Source organism: Vidua chalybeata, chromosome 24 (assembly GCF_026979565.1).
Source record: "Vidua chalybeata isolate OUT-0048 chromosome 24, bVidCha1 merged haplotype, whole genome shotgun sequence".
In the NCBI taxonomy this organism is placed as follows: Eukaryota; Metazoa; Chordata; class Aves; order Passeriformes; family Viduidae; genus Vidua; species Vidua chalybeata.
The window spans coordinates 139,093-162,473 of record NC_071553.1 but is presented as its reverse complement, the minus strand read 5'-3'; the positions used below and the strand labels follow the sequence as shown (position 1 = coordinate 162,473).

The 23,381-nt window shown below is 55.0% G+C and overlaps 1 protein-coding gene across 1 annotated transcript; it reads right to left on the bottom strand.

The window, feature by feature from the left end:
* Positions 1 to 5,833: 5,833 nt before the first annotated feature.
* LOC128799354 (serine/threonine-protein kinase pim-1-like) lies at positions 5,834 to 19,021 on the bottom strand. The gene is made up of 6 exons (XM_053963698.1): positions 18,889 to 19,021; positions 12,385 to 12,980; positions 11,647 to 12,013; positions 10,921 to 11,094; positions 9,445 to 10,692; positions 5,834 to 6,134 (listed from the first exon to the last, which is right to left on the bottom strand). The coding sequence occupies exons 1-5, from the start codon at positions 19,019 to 19,021 to the stop codon at positions 10,586 to 10,588; spliced, it is 1,377 nt and encodes a 458-aa protein (XP_053819673.1). The 3' UTR covers positions 5,834 to 6,134; positions 9,445 to 10,585.
* Between the last annotated feature and the right edge of the window lie 4,360 nt (positions 19,022 to 23,381).

Below are 23,381 nucleotides of genomic sequence, written 5' to 3'. Positions count from 1 at the left end.
AGACAGAAGAACGCTGGGGCTGTCACCGCTGGGGTGTCACAGACAGGGGAACGCTGGGGCTGCCCCGCTCCTGCCCTGTCCCCAGCAGCTCTGCCAGCGCCTCGAGGAGACATAAAGGCTGAGCCAAAGGGTGAGAACTGCAGAAGGGGCTGAGCTGGGAGGGACCCATTGGGATCATCGAGTCCAGCCCCCAGCCCTGCACAGACACCCCAACAATCGCAGCCCATGCAGCCCTGGGAGCGGGGTCCAAAGGCTCCTGGAGCTCCGGCAGCCTCGGGGCTGTGCCCATTCCCTGGGGAGCCTGGGCAGTGCCTGAGCCCCCTCTGGGGGGAGAAGCTTTTGCTGATCTCCAGCCCAGCCCTGCCCTGGCCCAGCTCCAGCTGTTCCCTCAGGTCCTGTCCCTGCTCAGCTGGGCAGAGATCAGAGCTTGCCCAGAGAAGCTGTGGCTGCCCCTGGATCCCTGGCAGTGTCCAAGGCCAGGCTGGACAGGGCTTGGAGCAGCCTGGGATAGTGGAAGGTGTCCCTGCCCACGGCAGGGGGTGGAATGAGATGAACTTGAAGGTCTCTTCCAAGCCAAGCCAAGCCATTCTGTGATTGTGTGATTTTGGGGGAGATGCTGAAGCTCTGTCTCAGCTTTATCTCACCCAATGTCTGGAGCCAGCAGCAGCCATGGGTGGGATCATGTCCTCCTCCCTCTCCCTGTGGCTGGAACTCACCCAACAGCAGCAACTGAATAATGTCCCTCACAGGGCAGTGGGTGCCAGAAAGGAGCGTTGCTCCTTGGGGAAACACAATGTCCTTGGACTTCAGCAGAGCATTGAAATGGGCCCCCTCGAGCACCTCAGCACCACTGAAATCTCCTCTTACTGGACTCAGCCCAGGAGATCTCCCAGAGCAGCTGCAGAGGAGTCACTGTCAGGCGGAGGGACGTTTATCAAAGGTTGATGTAGATCAAAACAAGCTCTGGCACCATTCCATATTTTTGTTTGTCACTGGGAAATAAATACAGATGTCCCCATGCCACAATCTCAGTGCCCCCAGGGTTCCTGGGGTGTTCCCCAGGTGTTTGGTTTTATCCCCTTGTATGGAGACACGGGAGCTCCCCCAGCTGGGCAGGGTGTGCCCAGCTTCCTGAGCTTGACAGGCTTGGAGAGGCTGAACAAGGAGGTTCCTTGCTGCAGGAGACTCTGTGGGTTTTGGAATCAGGCCAGACCTGGAGAAGGCTCCTTCTACAGCCCCTCAGCACCAGGCAATCCCACGTCTTTATTTGTGTGACTGTCTTGTCAGGGCAGGGAGAGGGAGAGAGGAGCCTCCTTGGGGCAGGGAGAGGAGGCAGAGACACCAAAAGCAGGAGTCCCAAAGGGATCTGGACAGGTCTGGATCCAATGGCTACAGTGGGTGTGCCGTACCTAAATCCAGTTTGGGAGAGTCATGGCCGTGTTGCTGTGTAAGCTCTAAGGTATCTGCTGGTGGGAGATGCTCAGGTTCGTCCTGTTTGCATCCCCAGTTCCTGCAGAGCCGGTGTTAAACAGCGCCAGGGGATGCTCCTGGCACGGACCCTGGCATGGCTCAGGGTTCAGGTTTCCCCCATCAGTCCCACTTCTGAGCTTCACTCTGGTGGGAAGGTTTTAGTGGGTCAGGAGCAGCACAATCCAGAGAATTGGAGGATGGTTTTATGTTGGTAATTCTGGGAATGGGTTTCTCTGGCAGGATGCTGGGCACCAGGGATTTCTGCCCTCCTTTCTCAGAAGAGTTTGGGTTTCTCATGTGTCCTAGAAGCTTGTATCCCCAATGGTGTGTTCTGTTTATGATGGATATTACATTCTGTGCCTTCAAGAGTGGCTCTGAGAGTGAAGGCGGGATGAAGAAGAAGCACAGAGTTTGTTATCAGCCTGCACTCACTCCTCCACTCCTCCACATTCTACTCCACTGTGTTGTCTGGGCACGGACAGAGCAGAACAGAGTGCTTCTTTGATTTTTAGTTAGTTTTAGCTAGCTGAGGCAGAGAAGTTCCCTGGACTGGTTTTCCTTCCCTTTTCTGTTCAAACCTGAACTGTTCAAACCTGCTCCGGACTGGGACCCGGGAAGCACCGAGAGCTTGCACTTTGTAGCCCACTGGGGCGTTCTCTGGGCAGCAGCAGCATTTCCCAGAGCTGGAGGGACCGATAACAGAGTGACCACCCACAGGAGAGACTTTCTGAATTTGTCATCTCTTCAAACCAGCGAATGGGTTTTGTCATCTGGTATTGTTCATTTTTTTCTGCTGGGGAGTGCTTTGCCTGTTTCAATAAATTCTTCAAGGTGTTTTTTTTTCCACCTCGAAGAATTTCTGAGGAAATTCTTCCCAAACCAGTTTGGGGAGGGGCTGTGTGGTTTGCTTTCTGAAGGGGCCCCTTTTGGAAGTTTTCTCCCAAATTTGCCCTAAACCAGGACATCATGTTAGTGCTGTTCTACAACTTCTACCAGACCTACTCCTTTCATTGACACTTCCCCAGCTTCCCAGTGTTCTTTCTGAAGGAGAAGAAAGGAACATTGATGGTGCCACCACTTGGCTGCCTCAGACTCCAGCTGCTCCTGGAGTTCCAGCATGTCCAGCACAGCCGCTCTCAGTGGGGCTGGGACTTGGTTCAGGCCCCCACAGTCCCTGCCAGTGGCCACTCCCCACTGGGCTCACGCTCTGGCCATGTGGGGCTACTGAAGGGTCAGCGGGTCTGGCTGAGCACTCCCAGCTCTGCAGTTCCTGACTCACCCCAGGGATGGGGTCCCGCAGTCCCAGTCGGTGCCGTGTTGCCAACAGGGCCCTGTTTTGGGGTGGCCATCGGTGCCTGCTGTTCCTCCACCCTCAGCAGCCCCACAGCAGAAGGGTCCTCTGGGAGCCCCAACAAGGGATTGAGCTATGGAATTCCCTCTGTCTTCACAGCAGCTCTCCCAAAAGCCCTTTGGGCTCCCTGGAATACTGTCTCCTGAGGTGATCCACGCCAGGGAGTCCTGGGGCCCCAGTGGGGTGTTTTTGCCATTCCCAGTCGTGGTCACTTCAGCTTCTGATGTGCTTAGGTCTGAGTAGCAGGCTTCAGCCAGAGCTGGCTTACAGGATGAACCCTGGGCATTATGTGACTAACACCATCAGTTTTAGTTAGCTAAAAATGGATGACCCAGATGCTTATTCCAGCTGTTTAACACCAAACCGGCTGCTTTAGAAACTGTCACATACTCTTGTGCAGTTACCTGCAAGAAATGTATAATTTTAAGAAATGTTCCCAACTGACATGACTGGAGGCTTGTAGGATATTTTAGGGGAAACCCTCCAAGCCAGGGACTGGGCTCTGGCCAAGCCCTGGGCTCTCCTGGTCAGCAAAAGTGCTATAAGACCCAGGAGTTTATGTGCTAAAAATATCATCAAGTCACTTGTTTTGCTGATTTGGGCCTATAAACGCTGGACCCACTTTTGGAGCAAATTCGGAGACCTCACCCTACGTGTGGATGCAACATGTTTGATTTTCCCAGTTGTTTGGAAGGGTTCTCCAGATCCTTGCTGTGAAACGGGGCTCCCCAGCAACTGAGGGCTCTGGATGATGGTAAAGTATTTAGGCAATTGGGGATGTATCTTTCTCAATCCCTGTTCTTTCTCTCCTATAATAATGATCAGGTACATTACTTTGCTTCTTTTTGCTTGTTGCTAAAGCCAAGCACGTAGTTTTATTGAATGTATAATTTTACTTCTGTGTTGCCTTAACACTCACAGTAAAATAAGACCGTTCCTTCCGTCGGTTTCTGTGTTCTTTAAATCACCCCTGTCAGCTGGCAGAACAGGTTTTGGAATCTGATGAAAGCCAGGCTCTGCTGTGATCTAGCTGGGCCCATGGAATGCAGACGGCCATTGTCAGTCCATGGAACCCATGGAAGCAAGGCTCAGATGTGAAAAAGGCGTGCACCGTGGGACCCAAGAGACCCTCATGGAACCAGGGCTGCAGTGTGTCACAGAGGGAGGGACCTCATGGCAGCCAGGAGAGCATTGTGAAGCCATGGAACAATGTGGCACCAAGGTTCCACTGTGACTTGACAGAACCCCGTGGACGTGAATGGCCCCAAACCGGGCCAAGAGACACTTCCGAGACCAAGTCCAAGGAGCAGGGATTTGCTTTATTCAGCACGCCGGGTGCGCGGGGATATCTCCTCCTAACACACGCTCAGGCACACAGCAGATTACAATATAGGGTTATTCTTTATGCATATTCACGGTTTGCCCTAGAAAAGGTGTGGTTATGCAAAGTATTTCTCAGTACTCATTATAATCATCAGCATACGCCAGGCGCAGGCACAGTGCACGCTGGAGGTGGCACTGAGGAAGGCTCCGCGTCTTCCTCTGTGGTCCCCTGATGAAGGCTGGACGTCTTCATCACTGTGCCCTTTTCACCTTTCTCCTCTAGGCATGTGCAGTCTCTTGTTGGCAGTTTCAGCAATTTCCTCACTGGTTTTAGCAAGCTCTGCCCTTCATTTCTGCAAGTTTTGTTCCCTGTTTCTTGCCAAGTTTCATCCTGTGTCTTTAGCTTGTGGTTAATTTTTGCTAGCTTCCACATTGGGTACAATTTATCTTATTCTTGCCTAAGTATTCCTAGGCACAGTGCTTTTAACACTTTCACAGCCAATGGCTGCAGAGCCACTCCTGGACACTGGGAATTCCTGCAGGTGCAGCCAGCTTTGCAGACAATGAGGCTCCAACCTTGCTGTGAGAGGGCCCAGCTTTCACACAACAACATTGTAGTTCACTTGCACAAATGAACCTGAGCTCAAGATTTAAACCTTCCTCTGTCCCTCCATGTGGGAGCATTCCAAAACCAATTCTTCCTTCTGTTGGTGCTGTTTCCAATGTGCCATTAACAAAACTCACCCTCGTCTTCCCAAACACACAATTCTTTTCCTTCTTCCATATGCAATTTTTGGATGCATTTTAAGTCATCCAGGGGTTCAGCCTCTTTTAACCGACTGCCCCACTGCTTACACGGTGCTCCCACCTCAGCCCACTCCACAGCCAGGGAACTCCAGGGAAGGGCTTCCCATCTGGGAATTTCTGATGGGACTGATTCCTCACATTTACATTCAAAAAGTGACATTTTGTGGTGATCTGGCCAGACTGTGCCAGTTTTGTCTTACCAGTGGGCAGGGTCAGCACCAAAGACACAGACATCAACTGAAGGAATCAGTGTCATTTACTGTAGCTCAAAGCAGCAAAGAATCACAAAAGGAGCAGCTCAGCAATGCACCCAACCATCACCACCAAAGATTGCAGCAGTGATTAAGAAAGATCCAGCACCAGTTACCCTGAGGCTTTGCCATCCCCCAGATCCACACAGCAGCTGGGGAAGCTGTCACAGCCAAGGGCTGCAGAGCCACTCCTGGACACTGGGAATTCCTGCAGGTGCCTCCAGCCACAGGTGAGGCTCCAACCTCGCTGTGAGAGGGCCCAGCTCTGACAGTGCTGAACGAACAAACTGACAGCACTTCTGGAGTGGGAACATCTGGTTTCATTCTCCTCTCAGGTTCCTCCCAAAGCCTGGCCAGGGCCCAAGGAGGAACCAAGGGAGGTGACTTTGACCATTCAGCCCCAGACAAGGCCAGATGTCAGATTTCATGTCCTTGTCTGGCTTCTAAATAGGGAAAGGCCAATACATGTTTCACTAATGAGTGGATACATCTATCACAGTGCTAATGACCATGCATATTTCATTAATGAGCGGATACAAAGATAACCTTTGGTTGGAAGGTTCATCCAGAGGTCACCTTTGGCTCAGGGCCTGTTGTTCAGGCCTCACTCAGGGCTGTTGTCCAGGCCTTGGCACTTCAGGGACATGGTTTAGTGGTGGGCTCGACACTGCTGGGTGACCAGCTGGACTGGATGAGCTCAGAGGTCTTTTCCAACAGAAAGGATCCTGTGATTCCATGATTCCATCTGCTGCATTCAGCCAGGTCCATGTTAGCAGCATTCATTTGTTCAGAAAGTCTCATCTGGCCCAGCTCTTGTGGCCTGAGGCTTCAGCTCCTTCAGCTCCTGGTGCTCAGCTGCTCATGCTGAACGAGACGACTCGGAGAGAAAAACACAATCCATCCAATTTCTTCTGGGACACAGAGAGGGGAGGCTGTGGAAACAGGAGCATTGTTTGCTGTGGCCTCCTCTCTGCCCTTCACGCCTTTCAGCACTTTGAACCAGCCAAGAGCTTTCTCCAAGAGTGCAATGGAGCAGCTGTTCCTGCTCCCAGGTCTGGCTCTCTCCAGTCTCTGACTTTGCCTGCTTTTGTCCCTCTTGCTGTGCCCTCTGCTCCCCCAGGGTTTGGTGGCTGCTGCCCAGGACTGTGGGACTGGCACAGATCCCGTGGTCGAGACCCTCCTTTCTCTGCCCTTGGAACTGCCTGGGCACAGCAGCCTTTTCCATCTGGAAGCTCTCCATGGACAGGGAGTCCCCAGCTGCATTCCTTGCACAACCTCCAGGAGCCCAGGGCTGCCATCTCAAGTCCCTGCTGGCACTGGGGGCTCCCAGGTGGGCACAAGTGGGGCAGCAGAGCCAGCAGGGAGCCTGTGAGTCTCTCCCAGCCCTGTCTGCTCCGAGTTTGGGCCTTGGAGCCTCAGGTGGCCAAAGGCAGCTGCTGCTGGTCCCTCTGTGTGCCCGTGTTCAGCAGTGCTGCTCCATCAGTCTGTGCCCAGCAACGGGGAAAAGCCTCAGCCCTGCAGGGCCAGGAGCTGCCGGGCTCTGCCTGAGCAGCTCAGCCAGAGGGAAGGGAGCTGCTCCCCACGGGAACCAGGAGCAAAGGGCTGTAGCACCTCGTTCTGGGGCACAGCCCAAATTCTGGAGGGAGTAACAGAGTTATTCACGTGCACTGGTGTGTCAGCACTGCAGGTGCTGTGCCTGCAAACACATGGCTCGAGATGTGCAAAAGAATTCTGCAACTCTTGGCTGGATCAGGATGTCAGCAGTGCTGAACTCCATCTTAATCCAAAGCAAACACTTTACACCCCTGCTCATATCTGCTATATTTTTTACATCAGGGTATCCAGAGAAAAGTAAATATTTTTATTGTTTATCAGAAATGTATCTCATTTTGCTGTACATTTCTTTTTCAGGACATGTTATCTGCTTAAAAACAAAAATGAGAAAAATATGAAAGATAAAAACAAGAAACAAATGTGTAGTGAAAATCTTCTGTAACTTTGGATTAAGAGGTAATTGATCTTTTTAAAAGGAGAACTCATTTACTTTGTGCATGTTCAGATGGCCTGGATCCATCTTACGAACTGACCTCAGCGTCATTTTTTAAAGATTTTGGGTTTTGTTTCCAATATTAAGATTTTTTTTTTAATTGGAGTTGAAGCAACAGGAGGATGAGAGATGGATTGTGCATGACTGTGCCTTGAGGGCAAAAATATTGTAGTTTGAAACTGGGACCTAAAGTATTGAAAATGAAACTTACAAATCCCAGTCCATTGTGTGACAGCAGCTTTTCCTATAGGATGTGCAGAATCAGAAAGACTTCATCAGTGGGGTTGGGGGTGCTTGGAGCTTTGTCCTGTGCCACTCTGGGATGTCATGAACCAGGACTTCACCTGCCACCAGCCCAGGTCACCCTCTGCCACCGCAGCTCCTTGGACCTTGTGTCCCCAAAGCAGACACAAAGTGTTTCTGCTGCTCCCCCTTTGCACAAATCCACAGAGAGCTGGGATTTTTCCAAGTCTCATGTCTCCATTGGGCCATATTCCTAAAAAACCAGCAGCACATCCTGATGAATACGGTGAGTTACGTGGATGGTGGTCAGCTCCACTTCCTGCCTAGAAATCCTGAAACTGCTTCTAAATGCTGCTCCTTCAGCTCCTGGACACCTTCTCACACAGAGCTGGGGAAAAAATCCCCTGGCCGCCAGATTACAAGGTGAGTTATGCCAAAGTTAGAGCTCTGTGGGAAATCTCTCTCCCTCCCTGTCCTTTTAATGTATCTGTACATGGGGGTGTGCATGGATGTGTCTTGTATGCAAAGGAAGGAGCGTGCAAGCAACACGACTGACACTGTCACTGTCCATGCTATTCTATACCCATGGGTACAGAGACATTATGGAAACCCTGGCCCAGACAGGGCCTTCTGTCCATGGGTACAGAGACATCCAAGAGCCCCTGGCACACACAGAGCCTTCTGTCCATGGGTACAGAGACATCCAAGAGCCCCTGGCACACACAGGCCTGGCACACACAGGCCTGGCAGCACAGGTTGCTTTCCCTACAGGCTGCAGGAGATGAAAACACAACATTTGCCAACACTGACTGCAAGCCACAGCTCCAGGTGCTCCCCGTGAACCTCAGCTCTGGGACCACTGTCTGCCCCAAGCTTCAGGGCTGCAATGGGAGCCCGGCTGGGCTCTGCCCTGGGGCCATCCTGCAGGGACAGCTGCAAACAGGGAGCATTCCCTTGCCACAAAGAGCCAAGCCAGAGCTGCAGGGCAGCTGCTCCAGCCCGGAGTGCATTGTTGTGTGTTGTGCTCTGGGACTGGACTGGTGTGCCAGAGGAGACAAAGAAGCTTCAGCCTCAGCCTAACTGAGGTGGGTGCATGGGCTGAGAAGAGTGGGGAGGCTCAAGGGGATTCACAGAGCTGCAAAGACGAGGAAAAGGGAGTGGGAACTCACCATTGAGGAGAGCTGAGGGCTGGAGAGCAGCTCTGAATGACACTAAAAGCCTACCAGACCTCTGAGACATTGCTGCTCCTCAGCCAGTGACAGGATGAGTCCCTAAGCCAGGGGCTCGGCCTTCCTCGTGGTGAGGGGCACCAAGGAAGGCAACAGTGTGATGGAGACTACCATGGGCTGGGAACTCACTGGGGGAAAAGAGGGAGCAGATGGGAAGTAAAAGGCAGGTGGGAGAGAGAACAGTTCAGAGAAACTTGCTTGAGCAAGCTGCAAAATGTCATTTGGGGTTATCCCAGATTGATTTCATTTCAGAAGCTATTGAACAAGTTTATTTTTTGGGTGGTGTCATGTTTTCCTTGGGAGGTGTACACTCTAAAAACATTTGAGCTGTGTTGCTGAAATGCTCAAGCAAGTCTGTACTGCAGGTCAGACCATTTCTTCTTTGGCTGATTCTGGCCCGGTGCTGAGCTCCAGCAGAGCCCTGGCAGAGCCCAGAGCAGCCTCAGCACCCACAGAGCCCGGGTGCAAGGAGGGAAACCAGATAGCGCCCGTCAGCTGAAGGCTCCTGTCCCCTTGTCCCAGCCACCCGCGGTGCCCAGGCCATGCCCAGAACAGTGCCCAGAGCTGCCTTTGGCAGCAGAGCAGGAGGACAGGACATGTGCCCAGCCTGCAGCCAGCCACGGCACATCCAGCCCTCAGCAGGTGCCCGGAGCAGGATGCTCCTGTGCTCGCTGCCATCTCCCCAAAGCTCTGATCCCACCATGCCAAGAAGACGGGACCCACCTGACGCCATCCACCGCTCGAAGAAAAGCTGGTCCCAAATGATGTCCTCAGCCTTCTCCAAGGGCACGGCCCATCCATGCCGCAGCTGCTCCCAAGCACTTCCCCATCCAGACTGGACCCCACCTAGAGGACGCTTCCTCTAGAAAAACACACAACAAATTATTGAAAATATATTATAGACAAAAAGGAAAACAAGAAAAAAGGTCAGAAATCTTACCTCTGTCAGGGGCTTGAGAAAGGCCCGAGCCCTGCATGCCAGGAAAACCCACCCACAGGTGAGGGAGGCCCAGGCTTTCGCCATTCCCCCACTGCACTGCCCCCCATGGTGATCCCAAAGCAAACAAGGGCAGTGGAGCAGCCCAAGCTCTTCCTTGCCTGCAAAGCAAATCAGCCCCTGCACAGGTTCTGGAGTCCCACCTCTGCTCCCACCATGGGGGTTTGTTTGTGTCGGGCTGGCTGCCCCAGCCCCAGCCCCAGCCTGGGGCATGGTGGGTGGTGGGGGCTGTTGGCAGGGCCAGGAGCCCACTCCCATTTCGTACCCACCCCAGCCCATGCCCCGAGCCCTGCCAAAAGCAGCCTGGCAGCCAACTGAAGGATCAGCTGCATCTGCCCCAGCAAAGGGGAACCTTTGGTTCCCGGCCAGGCTGTGCAATGCCCAAATCTGGGAGCATCCCCCTGCGTGTGGACTCATCTGCAAATTCCCTGTGGAGCCTGGCTATGGAGAAGGTGCCAGAATCAAAGTCCATCATCTTCAGCTGGCCAGGCCAAGTAAGACATTGTCGTCCTTGAAGTTGTCCTTGGTGTCTCCAGCAGCAGCCCCACTGGGTACAGCTTCTCCAGGGGCTCTTTCTCCTTCCCTGGGGCCAGACCAGGCTGTCAGGGTTCTGCCCAGGGCTTCAGCGGTCAGTGAACCAGGACAAGCAAAACCAGCTCAGATGGTAGCCACCAGTGCTTGCCACACCAGGTCTCTAGCTCAGCTCCAGCCCAAGAGCTGCATGTTCCCTTCTGCTGACCCCTGCTCAGAGCTACAGGCAGAACAAAACCTGTCTGGTTGGCTTTGTCACTGATTGCAAAGAGATGTGTGGAGCTGATACCTGCCAGGCCCCTGGATCCAACTGTGCACGTGGAACTCTCCCATCTTCTAGGGCAGAGGAACACCCTGCACCCAAGGATCGCAGAAAAGCTCTTCTAAGGACAGCCTGTCCAAGGGCTGCATGGACAAACACCTCTTAATGACATCCTGGCACTCTGGGGAGAGAAACCAGAAATCACCAGTCAGTTCCCATGCCCAGGCCATGATGGGTGTGCCCATGATGGATGTGTGTAGAGCTGGGCCTAAACTTCCCCATGTATTCTCTGATTGGAGGAGAGCAGGACATGTGCCATCTCCTCAGCAGCTGCCAGAGCAGGATGCCCACAAGCTGCTGCTGTCTCCCAGCACTGGTATTGCCCCCGTGGCCAGAGATGAGGATCCACCTTGAGAGAGCCGTCGTGGGAACAAGATCTGCCCCCAGATGATCTCCTGGCCCCTCCTGAACGGGTGCTTGCCCATGACCAGGTGGTACAGCAGGAGGCCCAGGGACCAGATGGCTGCCTCGCAGTGGTAGCGTTGGTGGTGGATCCACTCTGGTGGGCTGTAGGACAGGGTTCCTGTGGAACACAGACAGAGTTCAGCAGGGGGATGCTGCTGCTCCCAGAGCCTGGCCCCAGCACCCCTGGGCATGTGGGGGCTGCCCCAGTGGCACACGGGGTGACCGCTGCCCTCTCACCAGCACCTGGGACTTGTGTACAGACTCGGGGCTGGAAAAGAAGCCACTGGTGCTGGAAGAGGGCAGCAGAAACCCTGGGAAGGCCCAATCATGACACACAAAAGAAAAACTCATCCACTGGTGGAGAAACCCACTCGACTACCTACCTGCACAGCCCCCCAAAAATGTTAACAAGCCAAGGCAAACAAGGGGAGCAGAGCAGTCTAAGCCCTTCCTCGCCTGCACACCAAACCGTCCAGGGCACGGGGTCAGACCGCCCTCTCTGCTACCCCCATGGGGGTTTTTGTCAGGCTGGCTGCCTCAGCTCCAGCCCCAGCCCAGGGCACAGTGGGTGCTGAAGGCTGTCAGCAGGGCTGGGAGCTGGACCCCCTCACACCCCTACTCAAATCAACTTGGCTCCAGCATTAATCCAGCATCCCCTGGCAGGGCTCACCTGCAAACTGGGTGTAGGCTGTGTCTTGGAGGAAGGCACCACAGCCAAAGTCGATCAGTTTCAGCTGCCCAGTGGCCAGGTCGAGCAGGATGTTCTGGGGCTTGATGTCCCTGTGCAGGACCCCGCAGCTGGTGCAGTGCCGCACGGCCTCCAGCACCTGGCGGAACAGCCCCCGCGCCTCCTCCTCCGGCAGGAACCTCCGCTCCGCCAGGAAACCCGACAGGTCCTGGCACCGCTCCGGACGCTCCAGCACCAGCAAGAAACTGTCGGGGAGCTCAAGCCACTCCAGGAGCTGAATGACACCAGCGCAGCCAGAGGACACCTTGGCCAGCAGCACGATCTCCAGGGGTGCGCTGGTGCCATCGGGCTGCGGGAGGAGCGCGATGCCGTCAGTGGGGCTGAGGCCGTGCCGGGGCTGGGAAACCCATCAGCCAGCCCGGGATGCTCTGCATGCCCCGCTCAGCCCACGCCTGCTCTCCCTGCAGGGCTCCCGGCAGCTCCCACCCTGCCGGGCCCCGGCTCATCCCCGCCCGGCACGGCCCGGCTTCTGCCGCTGGCCCCGCTCACTCACCAGCTCGCCCCAGTGCCGGATGTGATCCCGCGGCACCCTTTTGATGGCCACCCGCGAGCAAGGGAGAGCAGCGGGTTCAGCTCGCCCCCCGCCTAGCCCAACCCCATCCCCCTCCTCCTCCTGCTCCTCCTCCTCCTCCTGCGCCCACTGCCGGCCCCGCCGCTCACCGGGGCGCCGTCCGAGAGCCGCGTGGCCGCGAAGACGCTGCCGAAGCCGCCGCTGCCCAGCAGCGAACCCAGCCGGTACCGCTCCTGCAGGGCCTCCTGCGCCTTCCCTGCGGGCGGGACGCGGCTGTCAGCGCTCGGCCCGCGGCCAGGAGCGGCCCCCGAGCGCCCCCCGAGCGCCCCGGGCCGGCCATCCCCAGGCGTTCGCTCCTGGCAACGGGACAGCGGCGGCTCGGGGCCGGCGGCCGCGCTGCCGAGCGGCGGAGCTCGGGCCGGGGAAGCCGCAGCGGAGGCGGCGGGAGCGGCCGCGCCGCCTGTGTCCTCCGCGGGGCCCGGGAGGAGCCGGGGCTGGGGCCAGGCTCCGGCCAGGCGGAGCCAAAGGGCGGCGATGCCGCCCCAGCCCCAGGCACTGATGCCCGCCCAGCAGCGCCACCGCCAGCACAGCCAGAGCCGGGCGGAGCCGAGACCGCAGCGGGACGGCCGGGGGCGGGGACGGGGCAGCCCCGCCCGGGGCCGGGGGCATGGCCCGGCCCCACAGGGGGAGAGGGAGACTGAGAGAGGAGGCGACAGCGCGAAAGGGAGAGGAGATGCAAGAGGGACTCGACAAAGCTGCTTCTTTCGCTGCTTTCACTGCTGCCGCTGCTGCCGCTGCAACTGAAGCTCCGGGGCCGTTTGTTCCCGTGTCCATTTGGTCGTTGCCCGCTCGCCCCTGCGTCCAGCCCCGCGCTCCCCAGGGCAGCCCCTGAGCCTGTCCAAACACGGAAACTTTGCCCTGTTCAGCCCAGACCCAGAGTCTGGACTCCTGCACAGTGGCAGAGGAATTCTCTCGGTCGATGCTGTGCATTGTCCCTGCTGAGGATCAAACCCTATCAGGGCACATTGCCTGGCTGGAGGATTCCCTGGCCCTGGCCCTGTGCTTAAGGGTCCAGCACTGCTTTCCAGCAAAAATTGGAAGGCAAACTGTATGTAGCTCATGGTATTTTAGAGTGTCTAGAGCTCACTAAGTCACCAATCTGAGAGGTGAGATGCATTTGGAATTCATGCAATGGAGAAGTAGTGCAAGATGGAAAAAGGGAGCAGAGAAATAAATGGAGGAAAACATATTGGATTGTTTCTTCCAATTTTCATTTCACTTCTGGAAAGCTGTTTAAGTTTTCCTGGAATCTTGTCCACAGTCCTGTCTGCTCTTCTCAAGAACCTTTCCTGGAGAACGAGGTTGAGCTCCTGTCACAAGATGTGCCACCAACTGCAGCTTTTCTTGGCTTTCCACCGTGTGTGCAGCAGGACTCTTGCAGCCAAGCAGGACAAAGGTTTGGAGAACTTGACAGCTTATTCTTTCTTTTCCTGGTGAGCTGGGCAGTTGTGCCACTGGTGAGGTTTTCATTGTGACTGTTCCAGCCTTGGAAAACAGGAGGTGGAACCAGGACTTGTTAGAGAATACAAGCCTGACAATGCAGAGAAAGAATCTCCAGAGCCTGCAGCCAGAAATGGAGAGTTGTGTGATAATCATTCCCACATCTCCATGGACACCTGGAAAGTGATCTAGAAGATGAAAATGGGCTGACAGAGGTTGTTTGTTTCTGTGTTCAGTTTGGGTGATTCTACATCTCCTGCACTGGTATAAATCAAGAGCACAGTCAGTTCATGATAAGCACCAGGACAAGCTGGACATCTGAGAGCAGGTGACAGAAAGAATTTGAAAAGGAAAAATGCAGGGAATGACTTGGTGAACTTTGTCTGGAAGAAGGGTATTTTTTTCTAATTATTTCTAGTCCATTGCTTCTGCTTTTATCCTTCTTACAAGGCCATTTGCATCCCAGATTTCTCATGAAATGAGAACCCGGAGCTTCTGGAACTGCCTGAAAGGTGCCCTGTTCTTCTGCAGGGACACTCAGGCTGAAACAGGAGGCCATTGTGTTAAATTTTGAAGCAATTGTATTAAACAAAAACCAGTTCTTAAGCAGAGATTGATGTCACTCCCCCAGACCAACCACCATGGGCAAATCTCAGGCTCAGCCTGGAGCAGTGACCTTGAGGGGTGTCTCCACTGCAGGGAGGAATCTCCACAGCCCCCAAGAAGGGAAATGTCAGGAGACAGTGCCATTAAAATTTAGGATGGGGCTTTTCTAGTCTGAAGTGCTGCCCTGTTGGTCAGATGTACCCAGGCTGAGCCAGCTCAGCAGCTCTGCAGAAGCTCTCAGTGGTGTCACGTGGTTGTTCCTTTCTCTGGGGATTTTTCCAGCCCTGACACAGCTTCAGCTCCCTCTGAGGATGTGGAATTTAGGGATGGAGGAATCAGGCTGGTTTCAGCATTATTTACCCCAAAAGCAGCACGACCCCCCTCCTTTATTTCCCACTGGGGGCTTTGCAAACAGAGCCTTGCTGGAGTTGTTTGAGCCCTTTGCAGGCTGAGCCTCCTGCTCCAGCAGGAACTGCCTTTCCTGTGCCAGGAGCAGGGCAGGTCCTGCTGCAGGAAAAGCCCCAGGCCAGCCCCAGTACAGGGAAGGCCTCGGGCACAAGGGCAGAGTGCCGTGCTGGGAGCTGTGCCAGGGAGAGCCTGAGGCACCAAAGGCACCTTGGCAGCAGCAGCTGCTTGCAGGGCATGGCCAGAAGCCTCCCTTGTCAAGCCGGCCTGGTGGCCAGCACTGCAGAGCTGCTGCCTCAGGGCTCATTTCTGGCTGGGCTCTGCCCCAGCCCACAGAGTGTGACCTCAACCCTGGCTCTGTCACGGCCCTTGTGCCTGAGCCCTGCAAAGCCCAAAGGTCACCTGTGCCACCCTGGCTCTGCCAGCCCCTGGGGCAGGGGGAGGAAAGGCAGAGAAGGGGCTGGGTTTGGCTCTTGGATGCGGGGTCCAGCAGAGACAATGAGGAGTCAAGGGAGCATTTCAAGATCTGCTAATCATGATGCCTTTGACAAAAAGTCTGAGTTTCCCGTCACAAAATCACTCTGGGTAGCACTGACAAAAAAAGCAGAGAGCCAGACCAACCCTTGGTACCCCTCCATTTACAGCTGCACAGGGAAATGTAGAAAAGATTAGAGATGCTGACAATGAAACTGAAGTCTTCAAAAAGGCCACATTATTTTTCAAGCACATTGGAAGTAGGATCACTCTGAAATAGAGGAAGGTGAAATGAGCAAAGGGCACCTGTGTGGGACCAGCAGGTCTCACTGCACTGGGGCACAGGGAGCCCTGTTTTCCCTCTGGGCTCCCCAGGGTTCAGGCTGAGAGCAGTGTCAAAGATGAGGCAGCAGCACAAACCTGAGCTCAGAGAAAAAAGGCTGAGCAAAGTTCAGCCAAAAAAGTGAAGTATTTTTGAGGGGATTCTTAATAAAAAAATCATAGGAATGACACAATGAAATCTCTCCCAGCTTGTCAATATCTTCTTTCAATAGTCCATGACTCCCAGAGTGAAAAAATGTCCAACAGCAGCTCCATCAGCCACTTCTCCTGCTGGCACTGGCAGACCCGCGGCAGCTGCAGCTCCTGCACTTCTGCCTCTTGCTGGGCATCTCCCTGGCTGCCCTCCTGGGCAATGGCCTCATCATCAGCGCCGGAGCCTGCGGCCACCACCTGCACATGCCCATGTTCTTCTTCCTGCTCAACCTGGCCCTCAGCGACCTGGGCTCCATCTGCAACACTGTCCCCAAAGCCATGCACAATTCCCTCTGGGACACCAGCACCATCTCCTACACAGGATGTGCTACTCAGCTGTTTCTGTTTCTCTTCATCTCAGCAGAGTTTTCCCTCCTGACCATCATGTGCTACAACCGCTACGTGTCCATCTTCAAACCCCTGCACTATGGGACCCTCCTGGGCAGCAGAGCTTGTGCCCACATGACAGCAGCTGCCTGGGCCAGTGCCTTTCTCAATGCTCTCATGCACACGGCCAATACATTTTCCCTGCCCCTGTGCCAGGGCAATGCCCTGGGCCAGTTCTTCTGTGAAATCTCACAGATCCTCAAGCTCTCCTGCTCATATTTCTTCCTCAGGGAACTCGGGGTTTCTGTTTTCACTACCTTCTTAGCTTTTGCCTGTTTGGTGTTCATGGTTTTCTCCTATGTGCAGATCTTCAGGGCTCTGCTGAGGATCCCCTCTGAGCAGGGACAGCACAAATCCTTTTCCACCTGCCTCCCTAACCTGGCCGTCCTGTCTCTCTTTCTCAGCACTGGCACATTTGCCTATCTGAAGCCCCCCTCCATCTCCTCCCCATCCCTGGATCTGGCCCTGTCAGTTCTGTACTTGGTGGTGCCTCCAGCCCTCAACCCCCTCATCTACAGCCTGAGGAACCAGGAGCTCAAGGCTGCAACTGTGGAGACTGATCACTGGACGATTTCAGAAACAGTAGACTTACGGCCTATTTCTGCAAATCATGTGTAATAAAATTAATCTTTGATATTTCTTGTTGGGTTTTGAGGTTGGTTTCTTCTTTTTATTCCTCTGATTTGGTTTTTTAATGTTGTCCACAAAGAAATGCCATTGCTTGTGCCATTTCTCATTTTGTTTCTCTCCACCTTTGCTGAGGCTCCAGACTGTGTCAAGGAGGAGCTGTGCTCTCAGCCACTTTAAATGAATGAAAGGATCTCCCAGCAGAGTTTTCACTGGAGATCCCCCTTTTGTTGCCTTCTCTGGAGCTGCAGCAGCAATGTCTGTGTGCAGAGCTGGGGGCAGATCAGTGCTGGCACAGCAGCTGTGCCCAGCAGCAGCAGCACTTGGTGTTGCCAGTGCTGCTCCTGTGGCCCTGCCCCGCTGCCCTGGTTGTCCTGGTGTTGCTGCAGGGCCTGAGTGCTCTCGGGGCCGGGCACAGTCCTGGGGGTGGCAGTGCCGGGGCTGCAGCAGGGACAGGTCATGGGCACTGCTGGGGCAGTGCTGACGCCTCAGGCCAGGGCCTGGGGGCTCCAGGCTCCTTGCCCAGGCTCTCTCAAGGACACAGCCAGACCAATGCTCAGCACAGAAAATCCCTGTGAGCAGCCCCAGGCTGGCCATGGGCAGGCTGGGGGCAAACAGCACGGCTGGTGCTCTGCAAGGGCCCTGGGGGAGACGGGAAGGAGCAGCAGAGCAGGGGCTGATCCATCCCCAGTGCGCTGGACAGCCCAGGGCAGCGTCCCAGAGCGTCCTCATGGAGCTGCCAGCAACATTCCCCCTCTGCAGCCCTGGCCTCTCCCCCAGCTCACACAGGTGCCACATCCTTGCAGGCACAGACACGGCAGTGCTGGCTCAGGAGCCCCTGTTTGCATTGTACACAGCAGGCAGGAGCACCCCCATGCTCGTGCTGTGGGGACATGAACCTGAGGGAGCACAAATGCCATCAGCCCCTGGGGCCAGGAAGGGCTGGGGGACGCCAGGGAAACCACTTAGCTTTGTCCTGGCCTCTGCAGTCAGCCAGAAAGTTTGTTCCCATCAGCTGGGAGTGTCCTGTCCCGCTGCAGATGCTGTTGCTCAGAGCCAGGGTTGCCTGGCAGGCACCTCCAAACTGCCCTGAGCATTTCCTTGGCTTCTCCTTTGCTTTCTTTACTCTTCCTGATACAAATTTCTTCCTCTTGCCCACCCCTGTTCCTTCCCTTGCAAACAGCCCATCCCTATTTGCCCTCTCCTCTCTGGCCCCACTCCCCATTGCAGTTCCTGACTTGACACCATGGGAACATCCCTTGGGGAGCAGGATCATCCCACAATTGCTGCAGGAATTGTCTGCAGGCTCCTGCAGTGCCTGGTGCTGCTCCCTTGCCAGAGGCAGCCCAGGCCAGGGGGGCACATCTGGGCTGCTGTGTCTGCCTGTGGGGCTCCCTGTTCTGGGCAAGGAGGAGGAGCTGCAGAGGCTCTGCAGGACTGACAGGATGGGCTTTGGGGCTCTGAGGAGAAGCTGAGGGACCTGGGCTGCTGCAGCTTCTGAAGAGGAGGCCCAGGGCTCCTCCTGCAACTGCTCCAAGGGTGGTTTCAGAGAATCAAAGAATCAGTAAGGCTGGAAATGTCCTTGGAGATCATCAAGTCCAACCTGTGCCCTGACACCGCCTTGTCTCCCCTGAGCCTTCTCTTCTCCAGGATAAGCAACCCCAGCTCCTTCAGGTGCTCCTCACAGGACTTGTGCTCCACACCCCTCACCAGCCTTGTTGCCCTTCTCTGGACATGCTCCAGCCCCTCCATGTCCTTCCCAAATTGGGGGCCCAGAACTGGACACAGCACTCAAGGTGCTGCCCAATCAGTGTCCAGCACAGGGGAAGAATCACTGCCCTGCTCCTGCTGGCCACACCATTCCTGATTCAGGCCAGGAGCCATTGGCCTTCTTGGCCACCTGGGCACACTGCTGGCTCATGTCCAGCCTACTGTCCATCAGTCCCTGCAGGTCCCTTTCTGCCTGGCTGCTGTCCAGCCACTCTGTCCCCAGCCTCTAGCACTGCAGGGGTTGTTGTGGCCAAAGTGCAGGACCCAGCACTTGGACTTGTTAAACCTCACCTTGTTGGATTTGGGCCCTGGATCCAGCCTGTCCAGGGCCCTCTGCAGAGCCCTCCTACCCTCCAGCACTTCCACACTCACACCCAGCTTCGTTTCATCTGCAACTTTGCTGATGTTGGACTCAGTCCCCTCATCCAGATCATCAATGCATGTATTGAAATCCACGCTGGCTGGCTCTGATCCCTCGGCCATCCTGTGGGTGCCCTGTGATGGCACTCAAGGTGATCTGTTCCAGAACCTTGCTGGGCACCGAGGTCAGGCTGACAGGCCTGGAGTTCCCCAGATCCTCCTTCCAGCCCTTCTTGGGGATGGGCTCACACTGGCACCTCCAGTCCTCTGGCACCTCCCTGGTGAGCCAGGACTGATGGTAAATGATGGACAGCAGCTTGGGGAGCTCATCCACCAGCTCCCTCATCCCCCTAGGATGGATCCCATCTGATCCCATACACCTCTGAGCATCTGAGTGCTCAGCAGGTCACCAGCTGCTTCCTCCTGGATTACAGGGGCCTGTTCTGCTCCCTGTGCACATCTGCCAGCTCAGGAGAACTCTTGTCCTGAGGACAACCTGTCCTAATATTGAAAATCCTCAAACACTTTCTAAGTTGCCTGACATTCTGTCCAAAGTTGATGCATCCTCTTCTTTCCCTTCAGTTCCCACAAAAGCTCCATGGGCAATCAGGGCAGTCATTTTCCTCACCAGCTCATCTTTTGCCACACTGGGACAGGCTGCTCCTTCCCCCTTAAGATTACTTTCTTGAAATGTGTCCATTCTCCCTGGACCCCTTTGTTTTTAAGGGCTGTTTCCCTTAAAAAAAATCAGTACCTGATTCGGTACTCCCCAAATCAGCATCCTAAATAGGCCAAAGTCTACCCTTCCTAATTCCAGTATGGAAGTTTTGTTGCTACCCCTCCTTCTTTCACAGAACATTGAAAACTTGATTATTTCATGGTCACTTGTGCCCCAGGCAGCCTCCGACCCCCACATCTGCCACCAGCCCTTCTCTGTTTGGGAACAGCAGGAGACAGAACATTCCTTGGGAGTCTTTCCAAAAATTTGGTAAAACAGAAAACTCCTTCACACCAATACAGCATTAAGAAGCAGCATTCTTTATTCAGCTGGATGCGCGGGGGATAGCTCCTCCAAAAGCGGAGCATGCTGAATGCAGGAAAGTTTCTGTTCATATTCTGTATTTTGTACACATATTCATTGATTGTCCTGGACTAAACACACAGACAATAATAATTTCCCCCAAATCATTAACATATTTCCCCTCCCCTTTACCCATGCATTCTTCTGTCCTGGGGGTCTCTCTGGTGATCCTTGGTGGCCGGGGACCCCAATGTTCCAGTCGGTCTGGCTGAGCTGGCATGACACTGAGGCTGGTGAACTTCCAGTTCCCCTTCTCTCACAATGGGCATTGTGTGGTTTCCATAGGCCTGGGTTTTTGGAGAACAAGCTCCAGGTGTTAGCTCACCTGGTGGAGACAATTTATCATCTGGTAACATGAGGTCACAGAGTGGGCTATGACATCACAGAGAGGGTTATGTGAGGTCATTGAGCAGCTACAGCATCATCGACTGCCTCTGTGACATCACAGGGCAGAGGTCTGATATCACAGAGCAGACTATGACATCACAGAGTTGGCTGTGACATCAGAGACCAGCTGTGTGACATTAGAGAATGAGCTGTGACATCACAGAGGGGCTGTGTGACATCCCAGGAGGGCTGTGTGAGGTCACTGGGTTGGTCACTCCTCCCCAGCTCCCCCTCACAGTTTCTCCCAACAAGTCCAATGCTGTTCATGCCCAGCGGGGTCCCTGTCCCCCGCTATCCCCCCAGTTCACCTGCAGCCACAGCCTCCACCAAAGGATGTTCCACAGGATCCAGCCCAGAGCCTGACATGGGGAAAAGGGGCCAGGGCTGTGTGACCAGGGCATCAAGGACGTGGATTATCCAGGTCCCTGTGGCCTGGGTTGGGTTCCCCAGGGCAGGAAAGATACCTGGCAGCTGGAGCAGGCTTAGGGAAGGGCCTCCAAGCTGTGGCTGGAGCCCTTGGGCTGTGAGCAGAGGCTGAGGGAGCTGGGCTTGTCCAGCCCAGAGCAAGGAAAGCTGAGGGGCTCCTCATCCCAGCCTGGCAGTGCCAGCGAGGAAGGGATGGAGAACACAGAGCCAGGCTCTTCACCGGGGGGCCTGGTGGGAGACAAAAGCCAATGGGTGGAAGGGGAAAGAGGGGAGATCAGCCAGGCCATGAGAAGACGAAATTAGTCAGGCTGGTTTCAGCATTTCCTCAACACCAAAAGCAGCCTGACCTCCCTTCTCCATCCACCACTGAAAGCTTTGCAAATCAAGAATTGTTTGAGCTGTTTTGCCAGGATGAGCATCCTGATACAAGAACTTAATTGTGGTTATATCTACCACAGAACCACGTTTGTCTAAAATCAATACTAGTATGGAAATCATTTGTGCATGGTGGACTCATCAGACACTGCTGGGACGTTGCACATAGCTCAGGGAAGAGTGTGATTGTTATTAAATTGTGTCCTGTTCAACTATGGTCTGTTGGCCATGAAGAGAAACTTTATGTGCCTCTGAGTCTCACCAGTTCCTGACCCCCATTGGACACAAACCTGATGAGCTGTGGTTCCCACTCCAGTGGTGGCACTTGGACCTCCCTCCATCCCCAGAGCAGAGTTGCCTTGTCCCAGAAGGTCCCTGGCAATGCAGGGATGAAGGAAACAGGACAGGCTGTGGGGATCAGGGGCAGGGCACGGCCGGGGATTTGGGGTGGTTATGAACCCAGGGCAGGACCCAGCCCTTGGCCTTGGTGAACCTCATCCCATTGTCCTGGGCCCATGGCTCCAGCCTGTCCAGATCCCTCTGCAGAGCTTCCTGCCCTCCAGCCCAGCCACACTCCCACCCAGCTTGGGCTCATCTGGGAACTGACTGAGGGTGCCCTCGATGGCCTCGTCCAGATCAGCAGTAAAGAGATTTCACTGACTTGGCCCCAGTCCTGAGCCCTGGGGACACCCCTGGATGTGACTCCATTCCTCAGCTGCTCTGAGTGCCAGAAGTTGGATGAGGGAAATTGTGGGGAGGGGCTGGGGACAAAGTGTTATTGATTGTCAGCCATGAAGGGTCTTGATTTTCATATCTATTCCGACTGCATTAGAAGGTGCTGGGGGTCAATATCAATTGGACATTGATGATATCAATCTACAAACAGGAAAAGGAAACAGGGCAAACCAGTTCTCTCTGCATTGTTTTCAATATAGTATATTCACTTTCAGTAAACTTCTGAAATCTGTCTAATTAACTACAGAAGAATTGAAAACTCCAATTATTCCCAGAGGTCTTTCTTGTTTGGGTGTCTTGAACAAATGTTTATGAGCTTTTCCCACTGAATTCCTGAACTGAAGAAGTCAAGAAAGAAGAGGCCTCTGGAGTAGTAAAATTCATCAACAACCTCCAAGGTGCTGAGGATCCATCCCCATCAGAGCAGCAATGACCAGAAATGGGCACAGCTCTGTGGCTGCCCCAGCTCTGGGATGGGCCCTGGGCCTGGAGCAGGAGCAGCTCTGGAGGGCCCCAAGGCTGGGGCTCTTGTGCTGGCCTGGGCAGATGGGATGGCAGCAGGGGCTGCAGAGCTCTCAGCACCTCAGCCCGAGGGGAGCAGGGCAGCCAGGGAGCCTCCTTTTGCCTTAGCCAAGCCCCTTCCCCCATGGCTGGGGCTGAGTCCTGGCTGAGCTGCAGCTGCTGCTGTGCCCTTGCCAGGGGCTGAGGCCATGGGGCCAGTGGCCAGAGCAGCCTGGCCTGAGCAGAGCTGTGGGGCCAGAGCCGGCTGGGCTGTGCTGGGGAGAGGCTCTTGGTGCTGCACAGAGCTCAGGGCAGCTGGCAGAGCTTGCAGGGAGCTGGGCTGGGCTCCGAGAGCCTGGCCCAGAAACCAGCAGTGTCCATCTCAGCCTGGCTGAGTGTGCAGGGGCAGGACTCAGCCCAGGCCTTGTGGGGCAGGGCCAGCGCCTGTGCAAGGCATTGAAAACAGGCAAGTGCCCAAGAGAGGAGGCTGCTCTGTGCCCTTGGGGGCATGGACAGAGCAGGGAGGGCGCCCAGAACATTTGTCAGCACCAACCTCTGTCCCCAGACCTCAGCAGCCCTGGCTGCCGAGCCCAGCTTTGCCTTGGGCTGAGTTTGGCTGTGGCCCAGCTCCATCCTCCTGCGGAGCTCAGGGCCTGTTCCCGGCCATGGCCGGGAAGAGTTTTCTGCTGGGGAACACCTTGTTTGGTTAAGTTGATGGCCATTGAGGCTCGTGCCGCACTTTGCCTGATGATTTGCTCTGCTGGAATTTGGTATTGCTGGAAGAGAAAATGGTGAGTGTTTTGCTGATCTCTACCTCAGCAGCTTCCCTTAATGCTGCTGATAGTCAGGGAACATTCGCAGTGAGGCTACAGTGGAGTTGTGGCCAGTCTGTGGTTGTCCAAAGAACTCTGCTGAGGGCTCTGCTGCTGCCCAGTGCTTTCATTGGCCTCTTAATTGCTGGGCCTTGTCCTGGGGGGC